The sequence below is a fragment of the Photinus pyralis genome, unplaced genomic scaffold, assembly GCF_008802855.1.
Source record: "Photinus pyralis isolate 1611_PpyrPB1 unplaced genomic scaffold, Ppyr1.3 Ppyr1.4_LG6, whole genome shotgun sequence".
Classification (NCBI taxonomy): domain Eukaryota; kingdom Metazoa; phylum Arthropoda; class Insecta; order Coleoptera; family Lampyridae; genus Photinus; species Photinus pyralis.
The window spans coordinates 5,681,662-5,696,735 of NW_022170663.1; the positions used below are offsets into that span (position 1 = coordinate 5,681,662).

At 35.3% G+C, this 15,074-nt stretch overlaps 1 protein-coding gene across 1 annotated transcript; it reads left to right on the forward strand.

Annotated features, from left to right (window-relative positions):
- Positions 1-1,262: 1,262 nt before the first annotated feature.
- Positions 1,263-14,612, forward strand: LOC116173861 (peptidoglycan-recognition protein LA-like). The gene is made up of 3 exons (XM_031491581.1): positions 1,263-1,741; positions 13,697-14,439; positions 14,519-14,612. The coding sequence occupies exons 1-2, from the start codon at positions 1,396-1,398 to the stop codon at positions 14,425-14,427; spliced, it is 1,077 nt and encodes a 358-aa protein (XP_031347441.1). The 5' UTR covers positions 1,263-1,395; the 3' UTR covers positions 14,428-14,439; positions 14,519-14,612.
- The last annotated feature ends 462 nt before the right edge of the window (positions 14,613-15,074 follow it).

The window sequence follows — 15,074 nt, forward strand, 5'->3', positions numbered from 1 at the left end:
AATCTGTTCCTCGTCTAACTCGGAAACAAAAAGAGACAGCGATGTCAAACTTTCGCCAATCTATTTCTATGCGTTTTGGGATCAGTGCTATTGAATACGAGCCGGATTAAAAGTCTGGTTTCGGAATATGAGCCGTGTGGCAAAAAATTCCCCTATTGAAAATCGTATGTGATTATTTGTATCTTGTTAGACAATGGTATTATTAATGTTAATTTTAGTTTGAAAGTAGTTACTGGCCAAAAAGTTAATATATAGTAGCTAAAGTCGAATACTGGTCAAGGTGCATTAGCTTTCGTAATTATTGTAGAGTGAGATAATTTATTTTAGTCCTTTACTAGGCAGAAATTGACTGAATTAAGTAATATAATTAGTATAAGTAATATAAATTTAAGGCAGCTTGCCACAAATATTTCTCTTAACTTAAAGAAGGAGGTATCCTAGTTTTTCATCGCGCGTACGATGTACCAATTTTGTTATAGAACAAAATCTGAAAAAGAGTTGTTAAAAATAATGGAATCAGGTGTGCCCGAAAAGGTCTATATAGGTCAATAGGCCAGTCCTATTGTTATTGTCCCTAAAAAGGAAAAAGAGGAAATAAGAATTTGAGTGGACTCTAAGAAAACTGTCAATTGTGAAATAAATTGTGATCATTATACTTTACCAACCCCTAAAGATATTTTTGCCTCGATGAAGAAGTTGTAATTTTGTAATTGTAATTTGTCAATCGTTAAAATAAAATTAAGTTTACAACCTTTGTCCGGCAAATACAAACAAACTGCTTCAGATACAACCTACTTCAACATGCATTTTATGCTTACAAAATACTTTTCATTTTCAGAGCATTATGCAGATTCAGAACCAAACGGTTCGCCTTTGATGATGAACCAAGTCCATCCCATGCCGTGTTCTCCAGTTTTCGAGAACTTTATACGAATTCACCCGGGACATGAACCAAAACTTCTCATTGCCCACGCCCTCCCAAGGCGGTATTACAAAGTTGGCTAAAGAAAACGAGGACGTACATAATCAGTTACGAACTCTTATCATTGCTCATGTTGACTAACGAACAAAAATAAAAAAATGATAAGGATGTGACGCTAGCTTCCCGCCATCAAACATACGTACTGCAAGTGGTATTAAGATAAACGAATAAGTAACATATGCTCAAAGATAAAAAGTTAAAAATAGGTGTTGGAACCGCCCTTTGATTTTATAAACAATTTTCAATGTCTACCTCAAATGAAATCTATGAGTGGACCTTGCGTAATTGCTTCTGCTGAACTGCTACAAGTACGTAAACAACAACAATATCCCCACCAGTTGGCAGTATCAATTCGCGGCCTTCAATTAACATTACTCAGTTTGAAATAACCAGTCTAACACGATGTAGAGTCAATGGCCAATCTTACAAACGACGCATGCAAAGTGAATAAAGAAACGAGTGACGACAATGTGTTATCGGTACACCCAATTGTTATAGACGCGGTAAACACTTCCGTTGTTCCTCGTTCTTCAAGTGACAGTTCGGATGATGAGGACGACGATGATAGTGAAGAGTGTGGGTACCAACTGGACGTGCGAAGTAATGGATTAACACCAGGTTCGACTGTGCAGATCGAGAATTCATCTGACGTGGTTATCGGTCCAGTGACACAGTTTCATGGGCCGGTAACTATCTATCAAAATGTACGGGCGGAAGCCCAACAACTTCCGCAAATCGCGCAGAAGAAGAGCAGTCCAGGTAAGGTGTAGCCTGGTATTCTTAACCTTGAAGAACTGGATTTTCCGTGACTGTGGTAGCCCGTTTAGTATTGGTAACATATGTTTAAAATTGCATTCGCAATCATCACTTGTACAGTAATCAGTCGCGCCGTAATTACAGATCGTCGACCCACACTTTTATGGATGCGCGTTTTTGGTAATAGGCTACTTATTCATTGGTCATTTTGGTTGGTCCACTTCCTAACGGAACGGTTTGTGTTTCCTATTGCCTAGCACAAATTTCCGTGTAAGTGCTCGACGAACTTATTTTTCTCTACTTTTATCATAAGTACGTATTTCCCGTTTAAGTAAAGTTGGGTTCTATTCTACTGTTGGCGGGATATCGGAAAACACAGACGCAACTACGGTTTCGTGGAATGTTTGTCACTAAGCGGTGTTATGTAATTATTTAATGTTTAAAAACACCGAACAGCCTTTTATAACCACAATTGTCCAAAATTGACGTTTTTATTTTAACACTCATCGTACTAGATTTTTGCCCATGAAGCTTTTGAAGCTATCAAGAAACGCAAAATTGTCCTTGCGTGAATTCAAACGCATTTTCGATCAAACAATGCCTATGTGTACAAATTTTATTCGCGATATTTAAGGGATGATGTGTACAGATTGAACAATCGCAATATTTCATCTACTGAGTATCCAAACACTCCTATACTAATTTGGATGTATTCGTCCGCACTATACATTCAGTTTGGTAATTATTTCCAAAAAAAAATTGTACTTGCTTCTTTATAAAACAGTTTTGAACTTCGGGGAAGATGTACAACTTTGCTTTAAATTAGGAGAAAATATTTCGATATAAAGAAATTAGCATTTAAATTTCTATGGTGCGTAAACCGTTTTTATACCCTGTAGTTGTAGAAAAGTTTATGAGCTTTCGATTTTGATAATAACTTTGTTTCCTACGAGCCACCATTTTCGAGATATAGCCGAAAAATCGCAAAATGTACCTTTATCGCCCTCTCCTCCCTTCGCGAGACCGAAATCGCTCGGGACTTTATTACACGATCATCAAGAGACCTTTGGGGATCTCCGAAACCATAGAAGATACGACGATAGTCAAATTAGAGAAAGATGAGTAATTAAAGACTTAAAGCGTATGCTTCAAAGAGAACCCGAAATTTTCCCATGTTGATTTTATTTTTTTCTGAGAGAGATTTTCAATACAACGTTTCGTTTCAAAGAAGTCATCATCAGCTTCATTTTTTTTATGGCCCGTAAAAAAAGTGCATACTGTTTTGAGTAGCATTTTTTATTACCAATAGGTACAATGATGTACTCACCGCACAGAAAAAAAGGCTGGTGCCCCCGCACACAGCGCCCTAATCGTGCGAGAATAGCTATGGGACAAATTTCTTGGAAAATGGAAAATTTTTCGTATCTAAATTACAGAGATATGGTGGTGGCCCTCTTATCTCGAGCACAGTGTATATATTTTACGAGCGCTGGGGTGGATTCTTTAAAAAGATACGTATGTGGGATATAGAAATCATTTCAAGACCGAATGTTCTCAATGTCATTGGTATGGCCAAACGCGAGTCTTCCTTGGAGTAAGTTACTACTGCCTGAGGGACTATTATTATGAAAGGGGGGCGAGGAATCTTCCATGGGGCTAAAATGTTATGGTTGACTCTTCCTGGAGGGAGGTTCCTTGAGGCAATTTTTTGGCAGATCAGTCGTGGCGAATGTTAACGCATGAATAGAAGGAAATTGAGCACGAGGGCGAGTATATCGTAATTCCGATCCCTTGGGTTCGAGTTTAACCGAACTCGCTTTGTAAGCAAATTCCTGGCGAAGGAGTATTATACAGGAGGAATTTTCCTGTGGACAATTCTTCCGAGAATGACAACGCCGATGTAAATCTTCTGGTGTAGTTATTTCCGGAGGAATCTTCCGGTGACAAGTATTTGGTGGCGAGCTTTCCTTTATTTTTTAAATATTGGCATTGGCGAAGCAAACCAAAAGTAAATGAGAGAAGTTTTTCCGGATACTTAATTTGTTTTAGACAATCAATAGCGAATCCAGTAAAATGAAAAATTACAAAACTAACACCGCTTCACCCTTAGCACCATGCGTTGCCATATTGAAACGGCAAACGTACAATTACTGAAATGGTTCCTGATTATTTAAAATTCGTTATAAACGTTTTGGAGCCTCTAATTTTCAACTTTTCGTAATTTTGCTTAGTGCAAGCGCCTAGCGTTGCCATGTGGCAACATTAAAGTTTTGAAAATCTGAACTATCTTTATTTTTAGCGCATTTTTGAAAAAAAATACGCTATTGATTCGTTATGGCTACCTGGATGGCTAGCTGCCCGGCTGAGATCTCAGAAATTACATTCATATTTTTATGAAAACCCGAGTGAAAACCTTTCTGCTATAGTGTAGATGTGCACTAAACATTGCTGAGAAATCTGAATTACCAAAAATGTGCTTTAATCATGCATATACCGATTCGCAACTTGTTTTTAACATTTTTCGGGCGTCTAATACAGTATTTCACCATTAGTTGTATACCAAAAAATGTATGAAACTAGAGAAAAATTTAATTATAATATGAAGCAAGCGCACTGCACAGGTTTTGGTCCTTCGAACAACATGAAAATCGATGAAAAGCGAATGTCATTTAAGCCAAAACCAGCGCAAACTAATAAAAAAATAACTCCGTTCAAAATGGTAATAATTTTGAAAAAATATTCTAAAACGATACTAATATAAATCATATATTACCTATCATAACAACCAATCTTTGAAACCTGAAGATGAACCAAGAAGGCGCGAGTTTTGTCATTGGTTTCTTAGGAAGGAAAATATCATCCAAAATATAGCGTTATTTAGAGTGATGAAGCAAACATATCTAACTGTATGTATCCTAGCTCAAGGAAAATGTGCGTTTAATATGTCAGGATTAAAACGACAATTTAAAATATTGTGTTTTTAGAGAAACACTTACATATGACAGATATATCCAAACATTAGAGCACAATTTGGAAGTTTTACTTCATAATATTCCTTTAGAAGAACAAAGAACGGTTATTTTTTTAGCAAAGACCGAGGCAAAGACGGTGCCCCAGCTCATAATGCGTTAATTGTTCGAAATTATTTAAATGTCTCGTACCTAATAACTGGATGGGGATGCAATCAAAAGACTATCGCCTTCGCCCGACTTAAACCCATTGGATTTCTTTTTGAAAAGTAAAATTTCTAAATATCCTTCTACAACATACTGAGGAAGAATTACGAAAAAATGTAGAAAGAGCGTTTGAAGCAGTTCAACCACTACAACTCCCTCGACAACTCCTGAATGCAACAAAATGTTTGAAAAAAAGATGCATTTCCCACAATGGAAAATATTTTTGGACTTTGTTCAATATCAGTTATAGTTAACTGTTTACCGTTTTCTTTAAATGATGATCAAACTTATCTTTCAAGTGTTTCATAGGCGATTATATTTTTTGTTATTTATTTTCAGAAAAGATGTATTAATAAACAAAATTTATTGCAGGATTTTGGGTGCGAAATTGACGAGAAGTATAATTTCTTCTTAGCAAAACAATTTGACGAAAAACGACAAAATTTAATCAGGCTATTTTTAAATACGCGGGATATTCGGCATGATTATTTCCTTAATAAATATTTACAGTGGTTTCAGTATTTGCGAAAGAATTTTCACCAAAATTGGGCATAAAGTGCTTTCGAAATTAGCGCATTGAGTATAGACTTGTTCGGAGTGAGTTTCGTATCTAAGCAACATCAAATTTGCGGTTGTCTAAGTCTCTTTGATATTTGAAACTAATAAAATCAGAAGCGATAAAATTTTGACGTTTTAAAATTAATCACTTATAATTGCACAAGAGGTTTGTATTTTACCGAGTAAATTTGGGTTGTTAAGGTAATGAAAATTTGTTGCCTAGCAATTAGACGAGAAAAACTGTCAACTAATAAAAATGCGACACCGAAGGTGGAGCATTTTTAGGTTGACAGTTTTTCGAGTTCAATTGCTAAAAGGAAACAGATTTGAATTGCAGCAACCCAAATTTACTCGGTTTAAATGCAAACCTCGAGTGTAATTCGGTAGGACAATTTAACGAACAAGAAATTCACCAAACTAGTCAATTATTGACAGACGTCAAACTAGTCATATGGGAAAGGATAATGCGATAATTGGTGCGAAAATGAATAAGTGAAAAAACCACTAGTGCATTTGTCGCTGGAAAAGTTGCAGGTAACTTTTGCCGCTGTCAAAGTGACAATTGCACTGCGGCTTATGCGATTTTTTATACATGAGTTGAATTGTCGTTGAAATATGGACAGTAACCATAGCAATTTGAATTACTTTACTACATGAAGGAAATGATCAAAATTATTACCCCTTTGAAGGAGTTGTTTTTTTATTAGTTCGCGCTGGTTTTGGCAAAAATATTCGCTTTTCATCGATGTTCATGTTATTCGAAAGACGAAAATCTGTGTATGCTTCACATTTTCCCCTGACATTTCATGGAAATAGATTTTTCCCCAGTTTGATACATTTTTGTGGTTCAACTAATGGGCAATACCGACCTGAACACACATATAAAACGATATAAATGTCCTGTGCTATAAGGAATTATATCCGATTAAGATAAGGGGTCTAAGTCAGGACTATGGTTGGTTGAAATTAATTCCTCTCGTTGAGACGAGACCTTTTATTAGGGTATCATGAAGGATAAAACCAGTTCCGCCCCCGCCGTCTGGTACACCTCCAAAGTATAGGCTATCTATTTCAAAAACATTCCAGGACTCATAAGAAAGCTATCCATTTAATCTCATCGAAATTGGACCACACTGTGCAGGGTGAGATATTAAGATGGAACAGTCCGCTAGTGTCGGAAATGAGAGTAAAACCCTTCTTTCTCCCGTTTCCACACACCCGTACAGTATGCCATATGAAGAAGTCAACAGTTTACGAGGAAGTAAAAAGGACAGCATAATCGCTTCTATTTTTCAGGACCGCTCTAGAAATGTCAGATTCCCTGGTTAGAATTTGTATATTGCGGCCGTTACCTAAAAGAGAATTATATCTGGACATCTCGTAATATTTTTTGGGTAATTCCGTTTATTGCTATCTTAAGTTTAAAATCTGATAATCGAACACTCGAGGATCAGATAAACGTTACTCGTTCAAAAATAAAGCGATTATCAAGGGCGAGATAAACGTTTTCTTTTGATAATCGTTCCCGGTAAATTACCTCTATTAATTACTTAAACACTTCAAAAATGAGTGTTTTTCGATCATTGAAATCAATGAAGAATACAACTTAAGCCCAGGAACGAAAGTTTCCAATTGCTACCAAAGTTAAGAATATTGTGCGGTTTTTTTTTGCTGTTTTGGTTATGGGATACTATTGGATATTAACGACTGTGTCTTACAGCGACCAAAATTCCAACTGCAATTATTTACCGGACAATAAAACGAACCGAATTTTATGAAATCGGTAGGGTGCAGACCTAGGTGCATACTTTATGGAATTAAAGGTACTCAATTTTGGAAAATAAAATCTACTAATTGTAAAAGGGTACTGTACTGTACTGTAAAACATTCCTTCTGTTTCCTCTACCACCCTTTGTAAACATCAAGTAGAAAAACAATCGGAAGCTTTCATTTTTAGTACAAATATGTAACCCCCACACACCCCACACTGAAAACTATATCTTCTGGAAGCATCGCGCACAAGACGAGGAGTTGCTCAAAATTCAGATCCGAACTTCAATAGAAATTGGAAACCTTCGTTTTTACCTCGGTTTTTACTGTTTAGCTCTCGGTTTAGCTCCAAGTGCGAACCCCAGCTAAAAATTCTGTACCTACGAGCTACATTACTATTGACGCTTAATGCGGGGAAGCTGATACGCAAATTAGCAACAAAACCTGCGCAAATTAATGCTTGCCGTTTTTTGCAGTTCCATATTTATTTAACGTAATGCTTGATATCATAAATATCAAAAAAGAATCGCCCACTGTTTGGGAAAGGTTGACACAATTTACCCTGGTTTCCTATCGATTGGTGTCTTCCTATATGCTCCACCAACAACATAAATTTAGAAGATTTTCCATTCCACAATGCCATAAGCTTCTAAAAAAACGAACCAGTACAACCAACCAAAGTGTACATACTAAACGGTAAAAGATCCAGGATATTTACTATTATTTTTGGTATGGTTCAGATGCATTGCCAATATTTTTTTTTTGTAAGGAATTTGTTTAAATTATGAAGTCTATAAAATTATCATATGCATATGATCAGTAGAGATCTTAGGTTAAGGAAACGCCTAGTTTCCGTACCTAAGTAATTAAATTACTGTGCCGACGAAAAGAACATTTCTTTAAAGCGCCATACACATTTTGCGTGTCCCCACTAAATAGGACGATTGCGTGACCCCTTATCAACCAAGATAACGCCTTGATTACTAAAACAGAAATACGTAGAAATCTGAGTTCTGACCATGATACGGTAGTTTTTTGCACCATTCCCCTGAATAAAGGGGATTCCTTCGATAACATTTGTATTGGCCAACAGGAACTGGTTTAGTTCACCGTGTATCGTGCCCAATAATAGTAGCGTAATGCAGTGTAACTGTCAACACACGTGTGGAAGTAAGTGTCGTTTGGTATTCGTTCACTATGGATAATTTGGTTTTGTGTATATTGTAGCACAATTGTGACTGATTAATGCGAAATTATCCCCCCTTCGATCTAATTACCGATCTCAATATCAGCCAATAATAAACCTTGGAAATAGTTGTGGTTTCGTCATGAAATAATATTTTAAATGACCATGACAAAGATAAATGAATTTAACACATTTCACGTTATATCAAGTATTCTGGTTTTTTGGCAAAGGTCTGTGTAATAGTGGAGACAATTTTGAGCATTTAATAAAACTATAACAGGCTGATTCAAATTCGAGAGCCACCATGGGATATCTCGGAAACTGTAAGAGATAGGTAGGTAGTTTAAATTTGGCAAAAGTGCGTATTTTGGTGCTTAACAAAATGCAGTTTTGAAACTGAAAAAATTGCGGCTACTTTCGGAAAAAAACGAAATTTTGCAAGATCGTTTATTTTTTTTACTGAAGTTATTTAAAAATATATTTCAAAATAAATGACACATTACTAAGGCCGCCTTTTTCCCTCTAAAAGGCGCCAGTTTTAAATTTAAAGTCTGACGTTTCGTCTCCGGTTAATCATCATCCACTTTTTTTTTCTTATGGGAGTCATTTTTACTTGTTGTGGCAATGTGTGCTACAAATGGCTTATTGCTAACAAGTTGTTCCTAAATAAAGATAAAACAAGATACACACTGTTTAGCATGTCTTCGGTTCAAAACAAAAATGCGGAAGTTGGAATCTCCATATCAAACTGTACCATTCAAAATACGGAATCCTTGCAAATACTTGGAATGCTGGTCACCGAAAATTTAAAGTGGAAGACGCACATCTTGTCGCTTAACTCCAAACTTTCAAAAGCAATATTCAAAATTAGACAACTTAGAACTTTTTTAAATCCAGAAACCTTAATGTGTCTTAACTATGCTGAAATTGAATCCAGACTAAGATATGGCATCATCATCTGGGGTAGCAGTGGACAGGTTCAAAGCACCCTGATTCTACAAAAACGCGCCATCCGATCCATCGCCAGAGTTTCACTGACAACTAGCTGTAGACCGCTATTAATTCAAATGAATATATTAACCGTCATATCTTTATATATTCTTGAAGCCGCAAGTTATGTACACAAGTTTAAATTTAAGTTGATCGACAAATACAACACAGTACACTCACACAACACAAGGTCCAATCACATCAAAATTCCACATCATAGATTAAACGTCACAGCCAACAGTCCTCTCTACATGCCTATCAAAATATACAATCATCTTCCGAATACACAGAAACACCTACCCTATCATCTCTTTAAAAAAGCATTAAGAAAATATCTCGTTGATAAACCATACTATAATATACACGAATTTTTCATAGAGAATCTGAGTTGAGTTTATATTTAATGTCTAGAAGTTATATTTGTGTTACTGTTTAAGACATGATGTATTTTTTTTTAAGACGAATGTGTGTAATTTATTAGAATTACTTTTACACAATAAACACTATTATTATTATTCCTTGTGAGAACTCAGGTCTAGCCTGGTTAACTAATCGCACGGATTAAAATCAAGTAACGATTAGTGTCTGTGTCTGTGTCTGGTGAAGTTATGTAGGGTTCTAAAGAAAAATAAAAAATAAATAAATAAATAAAAAATAAAATAAATATTCACACACTCACATTGGAAATCTACGGATAGTATGCAATTCATACTTACCAACATAGCTATTAATGGCCACAATAGTCAACGCTATCAGGAAAGAAGAAAACAAAACAAAAATATCATTATAATAATTCCTGTAATTTTATTAATAGAGTTTATTGTGTAAGTGTTTCTTTGGCTTTGCGTTTGGGTTGAATACGAGTGGGTTGTGATAACGTGGTGTGTTTATGTGAAGAAGGAGTTTTGTGTTTTTTAATTGTATTTATGGCGTTTCTTTGTTCCTGAGGTCGTATTTGTGAGGTTGTTTGGGTTTTTGGTGGAGATATTGCAGTATTTTGTGAGCCTGTGGTGCTGTTAAGGTTTTTGCGCTTCGGTTGTATACGAGTGGGTTGTGACAATGTGGTGTGTTTCTGTGAAGAAGGAGTTATGTGTTTTTTAAGTGTGCTAGGGCGTGTAATTTTATTGGGTGGACCTGTCTTTGTAGTGCATGTTGCGTTACTTGTATTTATGGTGTTTCTTTGTTCTTGACGTTGTATTTGTGTGGTTGCTTATTATTATTATTATTATTATTATTTGATTTCCCGTTTTCAAAAATGTAAATATATATATATGTATATATTTTTTAATCGGAAATGGCGCTATTAATGTGTAAAAACGCAAGAGATTACGAGCATACACTACCCAAGACAAAGTTTGGCAGGCAAAACGAAGATATTTTAACAATATTTAAAAAATTAGTTATTTTTATTGGGTGGACCTGTCTTTGTAGTGCATGTTGCGTTACTTGTATTTATGGTGTTTCTTTGTTCTTGACGTTGTATTTGTGTGGTTGCTTATTATTATTATTATTATTATTATTTGATTTCCCGTTTTCAAAAATGTAAATATATATATATGTATATATTTTTTAATCGGAAATGGCGCTATTAATGTGTAAAAACGCAAGAGATTACGAGCATACACTACCCAAGACAAAGTTTGGCAGGCAAAACGAAGATATTTTAACAATATTTAAAAAATTAGTTATTTTACACTTTTGAAATAAAAAAAAAATGCTCTATTACAATACATGACACAAGAAGCAAAAATGACTTCCATAAGAAAAAACAAAGTTGACGATGGTTAACCAGAGACGAAACGTCAGAATTAAGATTTAAAGGTAGCATCTTGTAGACGGCAAAGTCATAATAATTTGTTATGTATTTGAAATATCTTTTTTAAATAACTTCAGTAAAAAATAAAAATGATTTTGCAAAATTTCGTTTTTTTTTCCAGGATATTTCCGAAAGTAGTCGTAATATTTCCAGTTTCAAAACGGCATTTTGTTAAGCATCAAAATACGCTACTTTGCCAAATTTAAACTGCCTACCTATCTCTAACAGTTTCCGAGATCCCCATGGTGGCCCTCGGATTTGAATCTGTCCGTATAATTATTAAAGGTAAAATTAATTTTTTTTATTTGTCTGGGTTTTATAAAATTAATTCATAACCAGCCCATCCAAATTTGACCTTCAACATTAGGCGTATCCCGTGTATTAAGAGTCACTCAGTGAGAGGTTTAAAGTGGGGGTAGCTGGGGTGCGGTGTGGAAAGCTAGTTAATAATATTTTATAAGCAGTTGTGTCATTTGTGAAGGTAACCATAGGAAAGGAAAGGAAGGAAAAATATTTTCGAATACTTTCATTACGGAATTCCTATATTATAGTGTTAAAGATAATTGTAGAACCACATTTTAAAACGTCTCAATACCTTTCAAGGATATTCGACACTAAGTCTGCTACTACAGATGTAACTTCCCCAGCCGCTCAAACAAAAATTACAACCTTTATTGTATAATAAAATTAATTCTTAATCAAAATTCAAAATCTCACAAAAACTATTCATGAACCGGAACCTGATGCTAACGTCCTTTTTTTACCCACCCCTTTGTAAATGTCACTGTCATTCTTTTTCTGACAGTGGTGTCACATCAGAAAATGTCTTACACTGGCTGTACACGTCAATATTTTTGGACTATAATTTGTATTAAGCCGAATCTGTAGAATTTTGGCTCAGGATTATGATGACCATAACAGCCATGTTTGTGAGAGAATGTACAGGGTGGTTCAAATTCGTGGCTCATCATTGGGATCTCCGGAAAATGAATCCGGAAAAAGTTAAATTTCGTTTTAATTTTCCCTAGCTTAATGGACCAGTTAGTGCCTTCTATGGATACTTTTTTTCCGACAATCTCAATCTGTTATCAGAGTTTCTACAAGCTACTATTTTCTTATTCCTTATGGGAGCCGTATTGATGTTATTTGTGATACTAGGGAATCGTTTCTTTTGTGGCGATTTAATGTTCATAGTGCAATTTTTATCGATGACTATCTTATTTAATTGTTGATTTTCGTGAATAACCACTTTGATATTTTATTGTAAATTTTTTCTACACAAAGTAATTTTTTAAGGAACCGTTGCGTAAACCATTAACATTTTTTGAAAAAGTATTATCAAAGAAAATGATTCGGAAACTATTTAAGATAGGGATCTCAATTTTCACCAACTCGGAGACCCATCACTACACCCTGAATTCCTGAATATCTTTATCTAGCTCGAGCGAAAGCCTTATTCTTTACACGCGGGGTTACCATAACCATATTGAGTTTTCATAGTACGCACCCAATAAATCTGCCATTGTTTTTCAGAAAATATCTTAACTGTAAATGGTGGGGGTACAAAAAGGAAACGATTTGAGGTAGAATCTCAAGGGCTGCCGGTCGGGTTGTCGGTTAAGAAAGTTGATAACCGCTTCCGGAAGTGCCGGCATTTTGTAAAAATTCTTTACATCGATTCAGTTTTCAGAATAAATCCTTATCTAGCCTCCCTATAATTATAGAATTTAATGGATTATATTAAGATAAGAAGATCATACGAAAACCGATAACTGATAAGATTGTTTTTTACAAATTTATCTAAAACTCAAACAACGGTTTTGTAAATACAAGATACACTAACTCAAAGAAAGAGTTCATTGTACCCTAATGAATAGTGCACTTGGGTCTACGGAAGCAATCGTCGAAACTATGCTTGTAAATGCGAATAACCAAGAATAAAAATAGTTTTTAAGACTCAATAAACGGTATGACAAATGGGGAAATAAAATTTGTTTCAAAACCATAACCTGAAATAGTTATTTGTACACTAGTTTTGAAAGTGCTACTTTTTTTATGAACTTGTAGTTTGATTAATGAGGGCGAAGCCCGAGTTAATTAAGCAAATTCATGACAAAAAGACACTTTCAAAATGTGTTGTACACGAAATTTTTTTGTATAGTGATCCTTAATAACACATAATTGAATAATATCATTGACATTCGTGATTTACTGTCACTCAAAAAGTGATGCTACTATTCATAGATAGGACTAAATGCCACGGAAACGCATAGTATAAATCGTGGAAAAAAGTAACATTTTCCATAAGATTTTTCGTTAAAAAAAGTCCGGTAATTTGATTATGCAAAAAACGTTTTTTCGGCATCTATGTCATTGTACCTACTTGTTTTCCTAATTAAAATGTTGCACATAGCAATTTAGACTGTGTTAATTATTATTCTAACTGCAAACTTTGTTTCTAGAAAAATCGAATCTCGACGACAACAGTTCTCCGAAAAAGTATTCGCTGATAAAGGTATTGGAGAAGTCGCCCACCAAACGACTGTTGCTTTACTCATTTCTAGCCCTTAGTACGTTCACTTTAATCGTCTTTGGCATAGTATGGTCCTTGAAAATGTTCGACAAGACGGACACGAACTCCGAATCTACTCCGAAAGAACGTGAAGAGACTATCATTCGAAATAGTACAACTTACACAAAAGAGGAATGGAGAGGAGAACCGGCTTCCGGAGAAATAGCACGGTTAAGTCTTCCCGTTGAGTACGTTGTTGTCGCACATACCGCCGGGTCGTTCTGTGAATCGTTCGCGGACTGTTCTTATATCATTCGTAACATACAACATCTGCATATGCAGAAGCATAAAGACATTTGGTACAATTTCCTAATTGGTGGTGACGGTGCTATCTACTTTGGTAGAGGATGGAACTTGAAGTCTACAAGCGGAGACAATGCGATCATTGTAACCTTTATTGGAGAATTTCAAAGACGACACCTGACGTCGGGCATGGTATCGGCTCTGGAGCAACTATTGGCTTCTGGGCTTAGTCTGCAGAAATTGGCTAGTGATTACAAACTGGTGGGCCATAACCAGACCAAACCCACAGAGAGTCCTGGTGCTAATGCGTATGAAAGGATTTCGAAGATGCCTCATTTTTATGGGGGCGGTGTTAAACTTAAGCAAAGTGTTCAATGACATTTCGCAGGTTTGTTTACCTGTAGTTTGTGATATATTAATAAATGTATGTTATTTTTTTATACAAATCTGTTGTTCCTTTATTTCAAGCACGAAGACCATGAGGGAAATGGCTTATGTTTCTGTTGTAAATAACAACATCCTTAAAACCACAACAATAAAAGCGACGAAATTTTCAAACTCAAGAACTCTGTTAAATACAAAAATGTACCTAAATGTGCACTCATCGTGAAAACACTTTTTGAGTCAACATCTCTATGCCAAAGTGCACTTTCTCAACTAAAAATAATTAAAAGTGTGATAATTTTCAGTGGGGCGCACAAGTTAGCGCACATTGAGGGAAACTCCTTGCGTGTGGACCTGATATATACAGGTTGTTTCAGGCAAACAGTTAGCTAAAAGTATTATCAGACTCCCATTAATTAATTTAAATCTGAATATTTTGCATAGTAGGTAATAGTTTTTTATGATATATCGAAAGAAGATATCATCCGTTTTACCGGATGTGGATAGCAACTTACTAATTTCAAATAGAACACACTATATTTTATTGCATTTTCAAAATCTACATTACAACAACGTCGTTTGATACCACATTTTCTGATACTAAGCATCAAAGATTTTCGAGTTCTAAAAGATTTTTCAAA